This window comes from Cebus imitator, unplaced genomic scaffold (assembly GCF_001604975.1).
Source record: "Cebus imitator isolate Cc_AM_T3 unplaced genomic scaffold, Cebus_imitator-1.0 Scaffold0, whole genome shotgun sequence".
NCBI classification, from domain to species: Eukaryota; Metazoa; Chordata; class Mammalia; order Primates; family Cebidae; genus Cebus; species Cebus imitator.
In genome coordinates, this window is record NW_016107315.1 from 3589881 (window position 1) to 3608262 (window position 18382).

General features: G+C 55.8%; 1 protein-coding gene across 8 annotated transcripts in view; it reads left to right on the plus strand.

Annotated features, from left to right (window-relative positions):
• Positions 1–7217: 7217 nt before the first annotated feature.
• CACNA2D2 (calcium voltage-gated channel auxiliary subunit alpha2delta 2) overlaps positions 7218–18382 on the plus strand; it is a 140115-nt gene continuing 128950 nt past the window's right edge. For 3 of the 8 annotated variants that reach the window (XM_037740196.1, XM_037740166.1, XM_037740184.1), the window contains exon 1: positions 7248–7412. Coding sequence is in view for 2 of the 8 variants with exons in the window: in XM_017534865.2 (XP_017390354.1) it covers positions 7219–7412 (194 nt within the window). In the remaining 6 variants the exon portion in view is untranslated. Of the gene's footprint in view, positions 7413–18382 lie in introns of all 8 variants that reach the window. The other 5 variants (XM_017534865.2, XM_017536278.2, XM_017534162.2 and 2 more) reach the window with 3 other exon arrangements.

The following is an 18382-nucleotide window of genomic DNA, read 5'->3' on the forward strand; positions in this document are numbered from 1 at the left end:
CACAGCGTCACCCTCCCCAGCAGGTTCTCAGAACCACCTAGCCTCATCCATCTTCCAGGTTCAACAAATGGAGTGCTAAGTGCCCCTCACAAGAACAGCAGCCACCAGTTAAATTAAGTGATGGTAGAGCCAGGTCCTGCCCTCCGCATGGCTGCCTAGCAGAGGCTAATTCCCTAAGGAGTTGATGAGCAGAAGCCAAGAGGTGCGTTTTGCAGAAGCAGAAGACTTGAGGACTTTCCTCAGGGTGCTTCCCCCACCTGTGTGCTAAAGAAGAGATTTCCTTGGGTCTATAGCCTTGATCTCTCCTGCCACTTCATGTCCATCCGTACTTAGGGCAGTCACTCAAGTGTCTTCTGTTGTTGCCAACAGGAAGGTGGATGGCATGAGTTGTGGCTCTGCCATCAGAGAGCCTCCTCTCAGGAAGCAGACCCCTCATTCTTGACACATTGGGCAGAGCGGGCTTATTCATGAGATGCATCCCTGGCCCTCTGGTTTCATTCAGCAAGTCACCAAGATCCTCTGTGCCTCAGTTTCCTCAGCTGCAAAATGAGCAAATCACTTAGGGACAGGTTGTTTTCAGAATTACTGACGACCAGATCCCAACCATGGGCAGGGAAGGGAACCGTCCAGGAAGCTCTCCCCTAACCTCTTTGATGGGGGAGGCTGGGCTGGCTTCTCAGCCTTCTCTGGCTGGCCTGGAGGGGCAGCTATCAGTGGAGGCAATTTGCCATGGCCATTCCGTGGAGGCACCGATGGGATGTTAGGAATGATGGAAGGCTGCCTCACCACAGCCCAGCTTAGCCCATCACCTACACTCTTCACTTCCACCTGGAGGCAGAAAAACACATCTTGTGGAGAGTTAGAGCTGTTGTCAGTGCTGGCTGGGGGCTCTGAGGAGACTTTTATTTATTTGAAAGCCATTCAGACACCTAATGCTCTTCTGAGGGGAGAATTTTTATTTGTCCTCATTTTCTCCTGCCAGAGTGGGATGAAGGCCTTAGGGGAGGGGCACACCCAGCTCTGGGCCCTTGTGCTATACACATGGGACACAGGGGTAGCACCAAGGGGCTTCCTACTCCCCTGGGCAGAGGTTTGGGTCAGAGTCCTCTCAAAGGGGGTTCTGAGGGTTCTGAAGACCCCAGTGGCTGGGAGCAGGTAGAGGATGGAACTTAGACCTTAGCCTGGAGCCTGAGTCCCTTTGCTCACTGGAAGCCTGAGACTAGCCCTGCCCTTCCATGGGCCTCAGTTTCCGCATCTATAAAATGAGCAGCTTGATCCCGACCTCTCTGAAGAAAATCCAGACTATCTGGAGCAGCTGCCAGTGGCAATGGGGACAGCTGAGGCAGGGACTCCTGGTGGGATCAGACCCTCCAGCTGGGCAGTTGCCCCCATCTCTGTCCTATTTAAGCTGGGAGGACCTGAGTTTTGTGAGGGTAGCCAAGGCAGTGAAGGTGAGGCCAAGCTTCCCTGTGCTCACACACCAGTGATCAACTTGTTTTTCCTCTCCCCATCTAAGGAAAAAGCTGCCCAAGGTCCTGGAGTACTGGATGCAGGGGTGAGCAGGCTGTCCTGGCCTGACATGGCTGAGCTGAGCCTTGCCCCATGCTGCCTGTGAGGTTACACCACCTCTCTCCCTGCATCTGCCAGGAGCTCACTTATTCAGGCATATACTCCCCAGGGGAGATGTGCCTGCCCCTGGGAAGAGGGCCAGCCCACTTCTGTCTCAGGCCTTTGCTCATACCCTCTGCCAGGGACACTTTTCTCCCATCTCCAGCCATTCATTTGTCCAAGCCCTTCCTGCCCTTCTGTGCCAGTTTCAAGGTCCCCTTGTTCAGGAAGCCTTCCCTAATCACCCAGGCCTCCTCAGAGCACTGAGGGACCACTTGTTTTTTTTCACCGACATGATGTAATTGTGTGTGGTTTGAGATACTTACTGTGTTTTTCCTGTGTATCACATTCCTCCACCAAGTGGGGAGCTCCCAGGAGCCAAGGATCAAGCCTCTTACACTTGCCAGAACCTACTCAATTAACCAGCATCCTCATTCAGTCAAATGATCTGAGTTCAGTGACTCCTGGGATGATGTAAGTCTAACCGGGGGCTTCCACTGCAGTACAAGAATGCCTGGTTTCCCCATGACCCCACATTGCGTTCCAAGCTTCCCTTCAGAGGCCAGGGTGCGGACATCAAGACCCATGGTTTGGGGGCTCTGATTGGTCTCATTCTTGGTCATAGGGAGACAGATCTGGAACGATGACCAAGGTCTCCAGACTCAAAGCTCCACATTCTCATCTGCACTGACCAGTGGGCAATCTCAGGCAAGTCTCCTCCCTTCTCTGAGCCTCAGTTTATCCTCTTTCTAATGATTGGGTCCCATAGGTTCTGACGGTTTATAACCTGGGACTTGACCCTAACTTTGATGTGCAGGTAGTGACAGCTTGCATTGCCCAAAAGGATTAAACTCCAGCCCCCTCCATATATTACAGGAAATGGTACTAAACTGACTGTGGGTTGATATTGTGCCAAGGATCCTTGAAAAATTATTGATGTGTTCAGAGGTGAGGTCCTGCCTGATTGCATCTGAAGGCCACTGAGCATCTGTACCATGCTCAGACAGGTGCATTTTGGGAAGCATTACAACCCTGGGTGTCTCCAAGGAACTGATGAGCAAGCCACAGTAGCCACTGGCAGGTGCAAATGCTGGTAGTCAGCCCACATGTGGAGTGTGTGCCAGCTGGGGGCCCTTGGGGACCACTGAGTCCAGCCCAAAGCTGGCAGAGAATAGGTACGTTAGAGTGGACTAGATGAGGCAGGGACAGTAGAACACTGGCCAAGGCTGGGGCCAGCTCAACGGGCCCAGGTGGAAGCAGAGCTGGGTAAACAGGGCTCAGAAGGGCAAATATTGGCTCAAATCATGCTCACCTGAAAAAGCGTCCCCTCCTCCCCTCCTTATTAGGCACATCCCATCCTATTCACCTTGCAAGACTGAGCTGGAATCCCTCCTCCTTTTCTAGGAGGATTTCCCTGTCTGCCTGCATACAGGACCTGCCCTTCTTGGGGATGACCATGTCTGTGTCTCCCCTTCGCTAAGCCCTTGCTGAGTACCAAGTCCCCCCTCAGGATGTTACATGCTTTGAGTCTTCAGACCACCCCTGCCACATGGGGGGGGTCTCCTACTATATGAAGAGATGAGCTTGCAGAGGCAAAACAACTTGCCTACACAACCTGTGATAACTGATGTCAAAGCTGACACTCCTCATGCCCAGGCCAGAACACCCTTTCTGGGCACACCCCTGGGCTCCTTGACATACCATCAAATGATTCTTTTTTTTTGAGACAGAGTCTTGGTCTGTCGCCCAGGTTGGAGTAGCAATGGCGCAATCTCAGCTCACTGCAACCTCTGCCTCCCAGGTTCAAGCGATTCTCCTGCCTCAGCCTCCTGAGACTACAGATGCCCACCACCAGGCCTGGCTATGTATATGTGTGTGTGTGTGTGTGTGTGTATTTTTTAGTAGAGATGGGGTCGTACGATGTGTGTGTGTGTGTGTGTGTGTGTGTGTGTGTGTGTGTATTTTTTAGTAGAGACGGGGTCGTACGATGTTGGCCAGGCTGGTCTCCAACTCCTGACGTCAGGTGATCGATCCACCCCCACCTCGGCCTCCCAAAATGCTAGAGACTACAGGTGTGGGCCACCACGCCCAACCCCAAATGATTCTATATGTCAGTACTTCCTGTTCCCTCCCCTGGCTAAGCACTGAGTGAGGCCTGGAGGGGGTGACAAGGACTAGGGAGCCTCAGAGTTCAGCTTGACAAGAGTCCAGAGTGGGTCGGGCACAGTGGTTCACGCCTGTAATCCCAGCACTTTGGGAAGCCAAGGCTGGTAGATCACGAGGTCAGGAGTTCAAGACCAGCCTGGCCAAGATGGTAAAACCCTGTTTCTACTAAAAATACAAAAATTAGCCGGAAGCGCTGGTGCATGCCTGTAATCCCAGCTACTCAGGAGGCTGAGACAGGAGAATTGCTTGAACCAGGAGGTGGAGGTTGCAGTGAGCTGAGATCGGGCCACCACACTCCAGCCTGGGCGACAGAGGGAGACTCCAACTCAAAAAAAAGAGTCCAGAGTGCAGGTGTGTTTCTGAACCCAAGGCGGAGGCAACGGCATACTACTGGCTGGGGCAGCAAGCAAGAGAGATGGACCTGAAAGAAGGAGGCCCATTCAGTTGGGGATGGTGGTACTCCAGGAAGCCTTGCTGGAATAAGTGGTATTAATGAGCTCATAAATATCTTGAGTTCAAGTGGTAGAGGTAAAAGAGAGTGTTCCAGCCAGGAGGAACCAGGAGTAAAGCCCCAAGGCAGGAGTTTTCTCTGAGTAAGGAGCTGTCCAGCCTGTTGGTAAAAGGTGAGACTGGAAGTGGGGCAGGCTAGGGTGGGAATCTTGCCACCACAGGCATCCTGGATGTTCCTGATGGGCTTCCTCTTTCCTCAAGTGGCACAACTGAGCCCATGGCCTACTTGGCACATAGTAGGTTCTCCCTATAGCTCTGTCAGTATTTTCTGACCTGCTGAGCTGACCTCCCATGCAGAACTGACACCTGCCAGGCCCCCTGTCATGGCCAGGGCCCTGTCTGCTTACTGTAGCTGCACCTGCCCCTGCCACCCAACATATTCCAGCACAGGCACCTTGGGCCAGGTGGGCAGCCCCAGGCCCTTCCTATCAAACCTATCAATGTATCTGCCATGGAAGTCCCCATATTCCTTGGGAAGGCTCAAATTTTTCTCCCTAGATCTTAATGTGTGGCTGTAGCCAGCCACTGGGAGGGCTGAGGATGTTGTGAGCCTCAAAAGTTGGAATGCATAAACTCTTACCACTAGTTTACTCTTCATTACCTCCTCTCCTTATTTGTCTTCCTTTAACAGCCTGTCAACCAAAATCTCCCGCCTTTCTCTTGGAGCCAGCGGCCTCAATTAGGTGCACATCTGTGGAGGCTAGAACTGAAATGCTCAACTGCCAAAACCCACCCACTGCACCTAGACTAACTCCATGTGCCTGATGACCTGGGTGCTCTGGGGACGGTGCTGCCACCCTGCTTTTGGAGGGCAGGGTGGTGCCCCTTACATTTCTCAGGCCACTGCAGAGTCTGCCTTGGCAAGGTGCCCACCCCTGACAGGGCACCCAGGAGGAGTGATGTCCTTTATGCTGGTCTGCTGGGGCCATAAGCACAGGTATTATCTGTCCAGCAAGCAGGTAAGAGAGGACATCACAGACCAGCCCTATCTTGGGTACAAGGAAGACAGAGATGCTGGGGACAGGTCTCAGCAGGCAGGGCTGGAAGGGCAGCTGTTTAGCCCAAGGTTGTTGACTTCTGTGCAGGACCCCTGCCCCCTGATCTCCCATTCTGTCCAGAGGTGGGGGGGGCAAGTGGCACAATCAGACACTTGGTTCAGTAAGGACCCTGCTTGTCCCCTCATAGACCTGGAAAATGGTCTCCCATAGTCCATTAGGTCCCACCTGTCCACCAGGCCCCTGGTCCCTGCACTGCCTTCCTCTGATACTGTTTTAGGGGTCTCATGGCTTGGGATCTGCTCACAAACCTCAGTCTGGCCCCTGAAGGCTCATTCAGGTCAGGGGAGGAGGACACTCCAAGAAATGAAGGAAGCTGTTCCCTGTCAAGCCCTGGTTTGTGGGAATTGGAAGAGCTAAGGCAGGACTAGGGAGCAAGGGAAGGTTGTCCTGGGCCCTATTCCAGTCCCTACCCCCACCCTTCTCAGTCCAGGGGCCACTATTCCCTCTCAACTGCAAATCGTCCTTGGGCTGACTTGTGAGTGGGCGATAGGAGAACCACTGATCCCATGAGGTGGGGCATCTGGACGTTTCCAAACCATCCTGCCCAGCTGGTTACTACCCCTCATTCCTTGTGATAGGCCAGGCATGTGGGCAGTTATTGCTAAGGGGGTCTGCCCTGTGTCAAGCTGGTGAGGCACATTCTCTCATCCTATCTGCATCAGAGGCAGAGCCGGGTTCCAGGGCAACTTCAATAGACTCCTAGGGATAGTCTCCCCTCATTGTGAATGCTTCGTTTTACCAAGTGATTCACTCCATTCTCACTTCATCCTGAAAATAGGAGTGGGCAACCACACAAGCATTCACAAACAAGGACACTGAGGCTCTGAAAGGGCCACGAGCTGCAACACCAGCCCCAGTCTTCTCCCCACAGCAGGGGAGAGCCAGGGGTCTCCAGGACAGAAAGGACTGGCTTGTGCAAAGATGAACTTCTTGGCCCTGGAAGAATCTAAATAGAGGCTGTGCAAACCCTGGGAACCCGGGCTTGGGACTGGCCTGAGGGTAGTGCCTGTTCAGCCCAGGGAAGTGAAGCAAGTGGCTGCAGAGGGCTGCATCCTGCCATCCCCAACCGCCCACAACTGTACACCTGGGCCCAGGTTTCCGCTTAGGGGGCCAGGAAGTCCAGGCCCTTTCTTTCTGCCAGCAGCTGGGCGTGCAAGCCCCCAACCGGGAGAAATCTTGAAGACAGCTAGAGCCACGGGGGCTGTGAGTTCAGCACATTTCCTCCTCCAGTCTCCGCTGAAGCTGTCACTCCACCATTAAATCTGTGACTCCAGGCCTTCAGCCTGTTAAAGATCGAGCCCCCAGAAGGGTCACCTATGCTCCTGACTTGGGCCGCGGGGCCCTGGACTCTTCCCGAGGGTGGAATGGAGAGGAGCGGCGAGGTCTGAGGCGTGGGGGCGGGGGCGCAGCCGGGGTGCTCCGACAGCGGCTGAGGCGCAGGACGCGCAGGCCAGTAGGGCAGGCTCCGGGCTGCGCGGGGACGAGGGGCGCGCGGGCACGGGTGGGCGCGTGGCCGCGGCGGGGGCGCGCGGGGGCGGGCCGGCCCGGGAAGCGGGAGGGAGGGAGATAGGAGGGCGGCGCCGGCAGGTTGGCGGCGGCCGCTGTTTGAGCGCAGGTCCCGGGCCGGGCGCTCAGAGCGCTTGGAGCCAGAGCGGCGGGGAGGTCGCAGCGCGCAGCCCGCAGAGGCGCTGCGGCCCGTGCAGTCCCAGAGGCCCCGCGCAGAAAAGGCGGCGGCGGAGGAGAGGCCGAGTTGCCGCCCGCCGCCCGCACCCGCGTCCCCCAACCCCGCCGCCTCCGCCGCCGCCGCCGCCGCCGCCGCCGCCGCCGCCACCGCCACTGCCCCCCCTCCCCTCGGCACCGCATCTTGAATGGAAATATGGCGGTGCCGGCTCGGACCTGCGGCGCCTCTCGGCCCGGCCCAGCGCGGACTGCGCGCCCGTGGCCCGGCCGCGGCCCCCAGCCCGGCCCTGGCGCCAGGCGCTCGCTGTGGCTGCTGCTGCCGCCTCTGCTGCTTCTACCGCTGCTCGCCGCCCCCGGCTCCTCTGCCTACAGCTTCCCCCAGCAGCACACGTAAGTGGCCTCGGCCGGCCGCGGGACCCTGGCGGAGCCCTGCGCCCCGCTCTGCCCCCCGGTCCGCGGTGCTCCTTCCCTGCGCCCAGCGCCAGGGCAGAGGCGCTGGGTCCGGCTGTCCGCTGCGCCCGGGGGCGTCCCCAAGCCCGGGAGGCTGGCAGCCGCGGTCCCGGCGCTCTGGCTGCGTCGCGAAACTTCCCCACGGTGCCCCTGCTTCCCTCAAACCCCCCGAACGAGGCAAGGCAAGATCTTCAAGCCCTGGGAGGAGTAGGGGGTCCGAGCTTGTCAGCTGAGTCCCCTGCCACTGACCCGGTGAGGGGGAAACCCGGGGTGGGTGAGAGGGCGGCCAGTGACCCCTGCCCGGCGGAGTTGGAGCCGGAGGTGAGGGACAGCTCCACACCTGTCTTCAAGTGCCTTTTCCTTTAATGGGGGGCTGTATGCCAAGGATGCGAGCACTTCTTTGCTGTGGGCAGTGCCACAGAGGCAGTCAGTGTCCCCTTTTCTTGGCCCCCCTTCCCCTGAGGAGAGAGTCCCCTGGAGAGCCCAGCTGGGAGGTGAAAGCGTTGGGGTCCTGGTATAAGGTGAATTGTGGGAAGGACCCCTGCCTGCGCCTGCTGCTGCTGCTGCCAGCAGGGTAATAGCCTCTCCTGGCTCTGCCAGCTTCCGCAGGTTTTCTGGTCCTTCTGATCTTTCTCCTCCCCCCCAAGAGCCAGCAAACTCGGCTGCCTCCTCTGGGTGAGCTTGGCCAGATGTGTCTGGGGCTGGGAGTGGACGCTCAGTGCATGTGGCCTTTAGGATGTATCAGTTTCCTGACGCTGTGCCCTAGCCCTATGTCAGTGCCCAGACGCCCCTTTGGGGCACAGTGACCACCCTGCTTCTGTTATATGTCTCCGGGTCTGAGGAGCTACCTGTCCCTGGACTCCTTCACCAGCGTCCTGGCCTGGAGATTGGGGCATGAGTCGTCGGGCTGCTGGTGGCCAAGGGGAAGGGTCTGGCCTCAGGGAAAGGGAGAGGCTGGCCCTGCGTCATTTAGACCAGCTCTGCCCAAGGGTAGTAGCCCCTGGTTCTGCCACAAAACCTGCCCATTGTAGGCTCTCTAAGATGAGGGAAAAACAAACTCAGGAAAAGCGCCTCTCTGGGTCTCTCCCTCCGTCTTGTCATCTCCTTGCACAGCCTGGCTGTGCTCAGGCGGGTGATCAGTTGGCAAATTACAGGTGCCGCACGGACGTGTCCTCTGTCAACTGTCTGGATTTTTCGTGTATGCGTGTGGGGGGTGCGCAGGGAAAAAAGAATCATATGGAAGTTCAGGGTTTGTGGGTGCGTTCTTGTCTTTCTTTTGCTGTGATGGAAATGGGATTTCAATCACAGTGCTTAAAAAGAGCAAAAACATTATTTTTTGTTGTTCTTTCTTCCTGAAAGCCAAGCACGAGCCAAGCCACAATTATTTTTTTTTTCTTAGCTGTTACATAGCTCCTTGAGTGAAGGTTTAAGTAGCTGTCTCTTTCCACCTCTCCTGACCCCACTCCATTTCCCTGCAATGTGCAGTTGGTCAGATGGCTTCTGGGCCTGCACGAGTCTCCTCTAGAAGGCTGATGTGAGACCTGGCCTGAGTAGACACCTGTCCCTCTGTCCCCAGCCAGAAGATGGCAAGGCGGTGTGACGGCAGCAGCACATTTCCAGCTGGACGCTCTTCTCTTGTCGATATAGTTGGAGCTAATTTGAGGGTTTGGGACATGTCTTGCAAACCATAATTAGAGAATGAGAGTGGGGGTGGGGTGGGGACTGCGCCGCTCTGAGGGTCTGGGGGAGGTGACTAACGGTACAACAACACAGAGGGTTTGCTGTAACAGCCAGCGCCCTTCAGCTGCCCTGGTCCCACAGATGTGATACCCATTGATCCTTGGAGGGAGGGAGGAGAGGGAATCTTGAAGCTCCCCACACATGACCATGGCCAGTGGAATTGGTGCTTTTGTTCAACTGATAAGAAATGTTTAGGCTGTTGTTGGGGCCAGAGGGTTCTGTGGGGCTGCTGAGGGTGGCCTCCCAGAACCTTCTGCTGGGTCAGTGTGGCCAGGCCGGGATGACACTTTGATACAGGTGGATTTCCAAGGAGGAGAGTGGGTCCCAGCCTCATGGCACTGGAGTGACAATCCCTCAGTGGGTAGGGCCCTCGATGAGTAAGTCATTTTCTTATTAGTGTCTGCCAGTGGAAAGGGGACCAGCTTCGCAAGCTGCTGGATTTTAAGCAAGTGTGGGTTTGGGGTCCGCTAGCTGTGATTTCTGCAATCGCTGTGGCAGCATGGCTTTCTGCCCACCAGGCAAAATGGACCAAGGCCGCTGCTAGATCGAGAAGGGCAGAGGGGTTACTGCTGAAGGGAGGACAGGGCTTCAGTGTTTTTTGTGGGGAGAGGGGCTCTCTCACCTTACCTAAACCTGGATCAGAGTTTCAGACAAGGAGGAGGCCACGTGTGTGCACGTATGTATGCATACATGTGTGTGTACTCGTCTGGCTGGGTGTGGGGGGCCTGAGTCCGAGCACACCTTTCCCCTGCCTCCTCCGTTTTCCAATTATGCCCTCCCCAGCTTCAGGCCACCACCATCGGCTGAGGGGCAGCCCTCACTGCTTTGCTTCCCGTTGTGCCTTTCCCCGCTTCCTCCCCTGTCCCCTTTCTTCGGGTCTTTCATTAAGTGTACCTGTCCTTCTCTGCCCATCTCTTTTGTCCTCTCTGCTGGGTCTCTGTACCCTGTTCCCCAGTGCCCCCGGGTTTCTCTGTCCCCTACTCTGTGGAGTCTTGGCTGAGTGCTGGGTGGAGCACCCAGCTGAGCTGGCCTGCCTGACTGCACCCTCTTAGCCCAGCTCTGCCCTGGCGATGGCGTTGGCCAGCGCCTCCCTTCCTCTGAGGGTGGGCTGATGCAGTGAGAGGCCTGAGGGGTTTGGACCCCCAGCAGATTGATGACAACCAGAGTACGTGCTCCTTTCCCGAGTGGACACATAGGGAGCAGTGCCCACAACAGGGCATGCGTCAGTCTAGCTACGGTTAATGGTGGGTGACGTGTGTCTGTCTGGGCCCATGAGCCCCTGTCTCCACCTCCCTGTGGCTCTCCCTGTTGGAGGGAGGCAGCATCACACATCTGGGTCCCCCATCTTCCCAACAACCTGCCGCAGCTTTTGCAGGAGGGAGGGGTGAGGCTTCGCAGCCTGCTGCTGCCGTCACCGAGACGCAGAGCTGCCAGGTGCTCACAGCCCTCCTGGTGTGAAGGATTTTGAGGGGACCCTTGGCTGCTGTTCCCCTGGACTCCATCTTTATCAGGCACCTCCTTGTGGTCAGCTGTGCCAGGCTAACCCCTGAGAAAGGAGGAAGCTCATTGTAGGATGAGTCCCTTCATAGTCTGCAGGTGAATATCACTCAAGATTCTTCATCATACTTGTGTCCCCATGGAGGGACTGACTCCAGAGTGAAGCTGGCCTCTAAGTGGACTTCTGCAGTCAGTGTCCCCTTCTCCCCTGCCTGTGTGCAGGTGGACACTGCCAGCTCCTGGCACCACATAGTCTGGGGACATGCTGGATATGCCGGGTGTCAGGTGTAGACCCTGCAGGCTCCTTTGGGATGACCTTGCCTTAGTTTCCGCAGTTGAAATGATAGAATCTGCTTAAGTGGCTGGTGGTAAGAATTAATGGGAGAGGATGCCACCTCTGGTGGGCAAGGAGAACTCTGTCAGATGCCATGGCAGCCGCTGTTAACATCAGCATCAAGCCCAGATGCTGCAGCCATGCAGTAGCCAGTCTCACTTCAAGACCCTCCAGTCTCCAGGGCTCCCACAGACTGGGTGCCCACCTGTGTCTCTACTTTGCTCATGCAGTCCTGCCATGACTGCGTGCTTTTCTCAGGGGTTTAGATCCCCCCCTTTCAAGGCTTCACACCCGAACCTTCTGGAGGCCTCCCCCATCCCAGCTCTGGGCTGTGCCACTCTCTCAGGCTACGCCCACACCAGACTCTCGCTCCTTGAGGAAGACACTGGGCCACCTCCCTCTCTCGCTCCCTGCAACACAGCTTGACTGTGGTGGGGCATGTCGCTAAGCTAATGGTGATTTCCCCTACAGAGCCCAGGCCAGGCCTTTACCCACATTAGTGCCTTGAACTCAGAGCCTGTGGTCATGTCCATCCTCCAGATGGGGAGACTGACCTCAGAAAAATGAAGGGACCTGCTTCAAGCCCACAACCATGAGCGGCAGGGCTGGGAAAGGATGGATCTGTCAGACACTTCACTGCCCAGCTGGAGAGCTGGGGACATCTGGGCAGTGGGCCCAGGAAGTAGAGGGGGCTTGAAACTTAAATCTTTGGGAGGCAAATGAAGAGGCCTAGGATGTGAGAGCTGGGCCTGGGGCTTCCAGCTGTAACTTTACCGTACCTGTCTCTTTTTCTTCCTTGGGTCTCAGGCAACCCTGAGCGGCCTTCCTTGGCATGAGGCTGCCCTGCCAGCCCCAGCGCTTATAGCCCCAGTGCTGACCTCCATCTGCCTCCCACATATACACAGGCCATCGTGGGGCACCCCCAGCCCCGAACTTTCCCTCCCCGAGGCTTTGAGTTATGGGCCAGGCCTGCTCTGCATGGCGGGGGTGGGGGGTGGGGTGGAGGAGAGGAGGGGCTTCATCTCAACCTGAGATGCCATTTCCCTCTCCAGATTGCAGTCTGATTCTGGAGAGAAAGGTCATGGAGGTGGGGGTGGGGCTGGGGGTTGTTCATGGAAATCTGAGGCTGGCCTTTCTAGTCCCTTGGCAGTTCTGCTAGGCCTGAGGGGACTTCACTGGGCTAGGATCTTGTAGATGCTTGGGGGAACTCACGCCATCTGGATGGGTGGCACTTGGGGGTTTGGGAACCAGGGTTCAAGGGCCTGTTGCTAGGGAACTCTCCAAGGGGCAGCTAGAGGTTTGGGAGTCAAGGCAGGTGGGCCTGGGCCCTGTCTGGCAGGGTGGTGTTGCCTGTAGGGTAGGAGTAGTCTTTCTCTCTCTTCCCCCTTCCAGCCACCCACCCCACTCCCATGTGGAAATTTGCCTCCAAACATGGTGCCTTGTGTCTTTAAGTAACTGGGCTGCAGCCTCAGGCCTGGGGAGGACATGCTGGGGCGGGGTGGGGGTGAGGGGCTTTCCCATTGCTGGCTACAGTCCTCCAGCCAACTGGGGAGATTCTCTTCATGTCAGGTTTTATTTATTTATTTTTTTCTTTTGGTGCCTACTGTCTAAACAAGAAGCTACAGAATCAATATTCGTATTCCCCAAGGGAAGTGTATGTGTGGTTTTTGATTTTTTCTTTTCCCTTCTTCTCTTGTCCTGAAGAGCCTCCAGAGCTGCCTGTGGCTAAGGGCAGAAGGCGGGGCCAGTGCAGGTGACCACAGAGATTGAGATGGCCCTGCCAGCTTGCAGGGTCCCCACAGTGGTCTCTCGGGGCCTCCCTAAAGGAGTTAAGGGTTCTGTTATTCAAATCTACATAAGGTCAGCACCTAAGGGGCAGGCTCAGCCAAGCCCGGCCCTGCCCTGCCACAGTGAGATTCAGGCTGTTGGCTTGGTGTCCGTGGTCCTGGCCCTGTTCCCCTCGCCTAGGCCTCCATGGTGCTTTTTCTTCTGGATCTGGCCTGGCCCTGCTCAGTCCCCAGCCACTGCTGTTACTCATGACTGAGCCTGGTGAGGGGAGCGCCTCACAGACTAGGAGACTGTCTAGCTTGGATTAGGTGGGGAGAATCTTCACAAAGGAGTTCCAAAAGTCCCCATCTTAGGTCAAGGGCAAGCCTAGCCCAGTCTGCTCAGTTGCGTAGCTTGCTTGGTGGCCTTGGACAAAACCCCTCCTCCCCCTGGGCCTCAGTTTCCTCTCTTCTAAGGTCCTTCCACCTCTGACATTCCAATGCCCTAAGGAGACAGATCTGGAGTCTTCCCGCCCCTCTCCATGCCCTGCTTTAGCCGCTGCCGCTGGGCCTCGTCTCTTCCCATGCGAGGGTGCCTGGACCTCCCGTCCTCCTTTGGCCATACCTTGGGTGTCTCACAGCTGCTTTTCAGATTGACCCACTTTGAGCTCTGATCAGCCTAATTGTTTAGCAGAAAGGGAGGGGCATGGGAAGCCTTTCCTACTGATCAGTATCCATCTCTCCCACCTTGGAAGGGATGGGTGAAAAGGGTGAGAAGTCACTCCTTCTACGTGTCTTTTCCCCTGCTACTCTTAGACCCTGGGCCCCTTTCTTCCCCTTTGATGCTTGTCTTCCCTGCTGGCTAGTTCTTTCTGAACAATACCCCTCTTGGCGTGCACTGAGACTCTGCCACACCTCGAAACAGCTGTGTGACCTTGGGAACTTCCACAGCGTCTCTGGGTCTTGGGGCCTCATCTATAAAACAGGGCTTCCGTGGCTGTACGACCACATAGGATTGGGGTGTGACAGTCTGTGAGGGATGGCGCTGGCCTCAGGGAGTCTGTGATAAGGACATGTGGATTCCGACTGGATCCAGGGGGTGTTCACAGTCCAGCTGGGCCTGCACTGCAAATGCCAAGCCACTGTCCCCTCATCCATAGCACCCAGTACCCATTCAGGCCCTGCAGGCACTTGGGACCCACTTGCGGTTTGTGGGTCTTTCCTCTTGTGCTTGGCCCTTGCCTTTGCCTGTGTGCACGTCAGCTTGTATGTGGGAGTGTCTATACCTGTGTGTGTGCACATGTGTCAGATGTGTTCACGTCTAAACATGCTTGTGGGTATACCCACTAGTGTGTATGTGTTTTGTACTCACACATGGATGCATGTGTGTAGGTGTGTGTGCCTGGGCATTCTTGTGTATAGGCAGCAGTAGGTGTGTGTGTGTGTGTGTGTGTGTGTGTGTGTGTGTGTGTGTGTGCATGTGCACATGAATTCGAATGTTGGCATGTGTTGGGAGCCTGTGTAGTGCAAGCACATGTGTGATTTATCTCTGCGGCCAGAATGGGCTCCTAGTGCCCACCTTCACCACCTGCCTTTGAGGTTAATGCCAGGGCTTGGCTAGGCAAACACTGGCAGTGGGAAATAAAGCATCCTGATCGTTAGGACCAGTGTTTTGCAAACTTTTATGTTAGAAACAGCCTGAGTTAAGGCTGAGCTGGAAAGTTTGATCTTCTACCAACTGGCGTGATGACAGTCTGTGAAGGAAACAGAGGCTGCGTCCTTGTAATTCAAATTTTTGCAAATTGAATGGTATTTAGATTCACTGGAGGACTTGGGACTCAGTGGAGCTGTGAGTCCTTTGTGAAGTGAAGCATCTTTGCAAACAGCCCTTCCCCGTGTGGAAAATCTGGAGGGTGGGCGTGGAGGCTGGGGCTCAGGCAGAGTGGTTAACTCTTGCTGTGTGACCTTGGGCTGGCATTTTTCCCTTTCAGAGTGGGTGCTTCTCATTTGCACACTGAAGGGCAGGAGACTGGCAGCCCTTGAGTATCTGCTGCGGGTTTGGGTCCTCCCCCTCCCCGCAAGACACTGTGGGCACGATTTGGGCTGTAAAAGCTTTGGGTTGATGATCCCTGCATGTTCTGTATCTGGAGCATTTCCAGCAAAGACACTTCCCTTCAAGGATGGATTTTTGTCTACTGAGTCTTCATAAATAAGGCTGTCCAGGTGCCCTGTGATGGGCCCTGGCCCCAGGCGCTGTGTGGACCCAGTTCTTGTGGGTTCTGATGTCTGAGATAACTGTAAGTTTTGCTTTCCTGGCATTTTCAGGGCCTGCCTGTATGTTGTCAGTGCTGTGATGGCCCAGGGCCCTTGGCATTTTGGGAAGTGGCTGTGAGGGGCTCAGGAGCCTGTAGGCCGGGGGGGGGGGTTCCTGTTGCGGTAGGGAGCCTGGGTAGAACCATCTCCTTGGGCATTATGGACTTTGCATGCTTCCCTGACTTAGAAAGGACATGCCACAGCCACAGAAATCCCTGAGGTCCTGATGCTGCCATCATATAGACAGGGAAACTGAGGCCCAAGATGGGGGAAGGGAACCTTCAGCCCCACATTTCTGCCAGCTGCACATGCTCTGTGGGCAGGGCCCAGCCCCCATCCCTAATGCTTAATACAGACTGCTAGGAGGGTGACTCCATGTGCAGCCTTCCTTGCACTGATGTACAGCTGTTTCTCTTAAATAAAAATATTCGGCTGGGTACAGTGGCTGACACCTGTAATCCCAGCACTTTAGGAGGCTGAGGTGGGAGGATCACTTGAACCCAGGAGTTGAAGACCAGCCTGGGCAACATGGCAAAACCCTGTCTCTACCAAAAATACAAAAATTAGCCAGGTGTAGTGGTGCACACCTGTGGTCCCAGCTACTCAGGAGGCTGAGGTGGGAGGATCACTTGAGCCCAAGAGGTTGAGGCTACAGGGAGTTGTGATGCTGCTACTGCACTCCAGCCTGGACAACACAGTGAAGCCCTGTCATTTATAAATAAATAAATAAGAAATAAATAAAATCGATGGCATGGGGTCAGGGGGCAAGTTGAGGTCTGCTTTGGCAAACTCAAATGGCAAGCTGTCTATGTGGTGTGAGGCCCCAACTCCTAAGGTTTCTGTGGGGCAAACTCTGATGATGCTGTGCTGTTTCAGAGACAAAAGCTTTCTGGGTCCCCTTGGGAGGGACAATTTTGTCACCAGGCAGTGTGGCCTTGGAGGGTTCGGTGTGTTCCTGAGACGGTAGAGGCCCGTGCTCTGCCTTGAATTTCCAGCCTGACATGGCATTTCAGTCTTGATCACTTCCTTCCACAGCCGTGTTCTCCTCCTGCTGGCGCTGCCTAAAACACTGCATTTGAAGCCTTAAAGGTCAGGCCTGGTGCTGCCACTGGTTCCAGCAAACAACTAAACAACCCACCCCCGCCCTGCCCCCTTCTTCAGTTATGAGAAAAGACAACGAGCTGGCAGAGCAAGGCTCTGTGCTAAGGGCCCTTGCAAATGAGGATTTCTCCTTTCTCCCTGTGAGCTGAGTCCTTGGTGGGTATGTTAGGGCCCTGGAACACCTTGTTCTAAGTCCTTGGTGGGTGTGTTAGTCCTTGGTGGGTGTGTTAGGACCCTGGAAGTCTTTGTGTCTCTCCTTAGACCACTCCCCAAGGCTTGCTGGAGTGTCTTCCATTGGGGGCTAGCTAGGACCTTGTACCCCAGAAGCCTGCCATAGGCAGAGCCCCACTTCCCCATCTGGCCCCTAAGGTCTTGCCTTGACTGGCTCCAGCCTCTGGCCTTGGGACTATCTGGGACACTTGAAGGTCCTGGGAAGAGCTCCAGCCTCCCCACCTCTGGCCTTCACTCACCTTGTCCCTCTTCAGGCTGCTGGCTCTTCCCAGAGCCCTGGGGCAGGAGCCTTCCTGACCAACACCCTCCTCTAGCTCCCTGCCCTTTGTGGGTCCCTCCTCCAGCCCCATGCCCCTCCTCCATCTCTGTGCAGGGTCATGGGGTCTTGAGGAGTAGGCATTGAGCTGACTGCCACCCCGCCTCAAGATCTGAGTCTGAGCGCATTTGGCTGCCAAGAAGAGGCTGCTTCTGTGCCTACCATGGAACCCCAGTGTGATGGGTTTTCCTCATGGTGGGCCCTTTATCCCAACAGGGAGCCTACATGTGTGTGGTGCGGCTATCAGCAAAGACCAAGTGTTCACCTGTGCTCAGCCTGGTGGCCTCGCTTTTGTTATGGCTGTCTGTCCTTGGCCAACTTCCTGTATGGCAACAAGATGGCTGCCACAGCTCCAGGCATCATGTGCAGACCCAGGCACTAGGCATGGAAGAGATGGCTTCTCTAGGTTTCTCTTAAGAAGGGAGGAAACCTTGCCCAGAAGCCCCCAGCTGACTTCCCCTCACACCTCATTGGCTGGCACTGGGTCACATGCCCACTCTAAACCAATCACTGGCAATCTGAACAGTACACTGTGATTGGTTCAGGCTAATCGGGATTTACCCTTGAGCTGAGGATGGGGTCACCTTGGGGCTGGAGGTGGAGATTCTGCAGAAGGCAGGGAGTGATGGAGGATGGGGAGACAGTGTCTGCTGCAGGGTCAGAGGAGAGGCTGGAGGGTGGGAGTTGGGACCAAGGAAGAGGTGGGAGGCAAGGGGAGAGGTGGCGATGCCAAGGAAATGTTTGTAAAGGAAGTAGTTGTTTTAACCACATCAGTCAGTACAAGCTGGGCCCTGGGTGGTATACTTCACACATGTTAGGTCAGTCCATTTTTATCCCAGTTTCACAGATGAGAGAAATTGAGGCTCAGCCAGGCTAAATGATAAAATCACACAGATGGCGAGTGGTGGGGGCAGGATTCCTCCTAGTGCTTGGGTCCAAGCACTCAACCCTGCCAGACACGTCCTTCCTGCATCTCACCTCCTCCAGGCAATGCCTGGCCACAGGACCCTCAGGGTGTCCCTACGCACCCACAGTGTTCCATCATGCGTCCCCTCTGCAAGGGCTGCCCTGCTCGTCAGGCTGACATCCTTGGAGAGTCTATTTCTTCCAGGGCCTGTGGTGCCCCCAGGTTCCTTGGAGTCACCTCAGGACCAGAAATAGGAGATTTTTGGCTCCCAATTCTCCCTCCCAGTAGAACAGCCCCACCCTTACCTGTGTTACAGATGTGGGTCAGTGGTAACTGTGGGACCGGTTGGTGAGTTTAACACTCGTGTGGTACAGATGGAGAAACCAAGGCCTGGAGAGGGATACTGCCTTGGGCCTCTTAGCACTTGAGGCATGTGCTAGACTCAAACCTGGAGGTCGGAGGAGCAGCCACTGCCCTGGAGTTGCTGTGCTGTGCCAGTGAGGTTTGGTCAGTCAAGGGCCTGAAGGAGGCTATTCAGGCCACCTCCTGTCTCAGGCATTGCCCAAGGCAGACGGTTGAGGACAACAGCAAGTTGCGGTTTCAGATGACGTCTGAAGATAGGGCTGGCATGAGTGGGCTAAGAGGATGGCCAGAAGGGCACGTCCTACTGCTGTGAAACAGCACAGCTGACCTGGCATTGGAGGG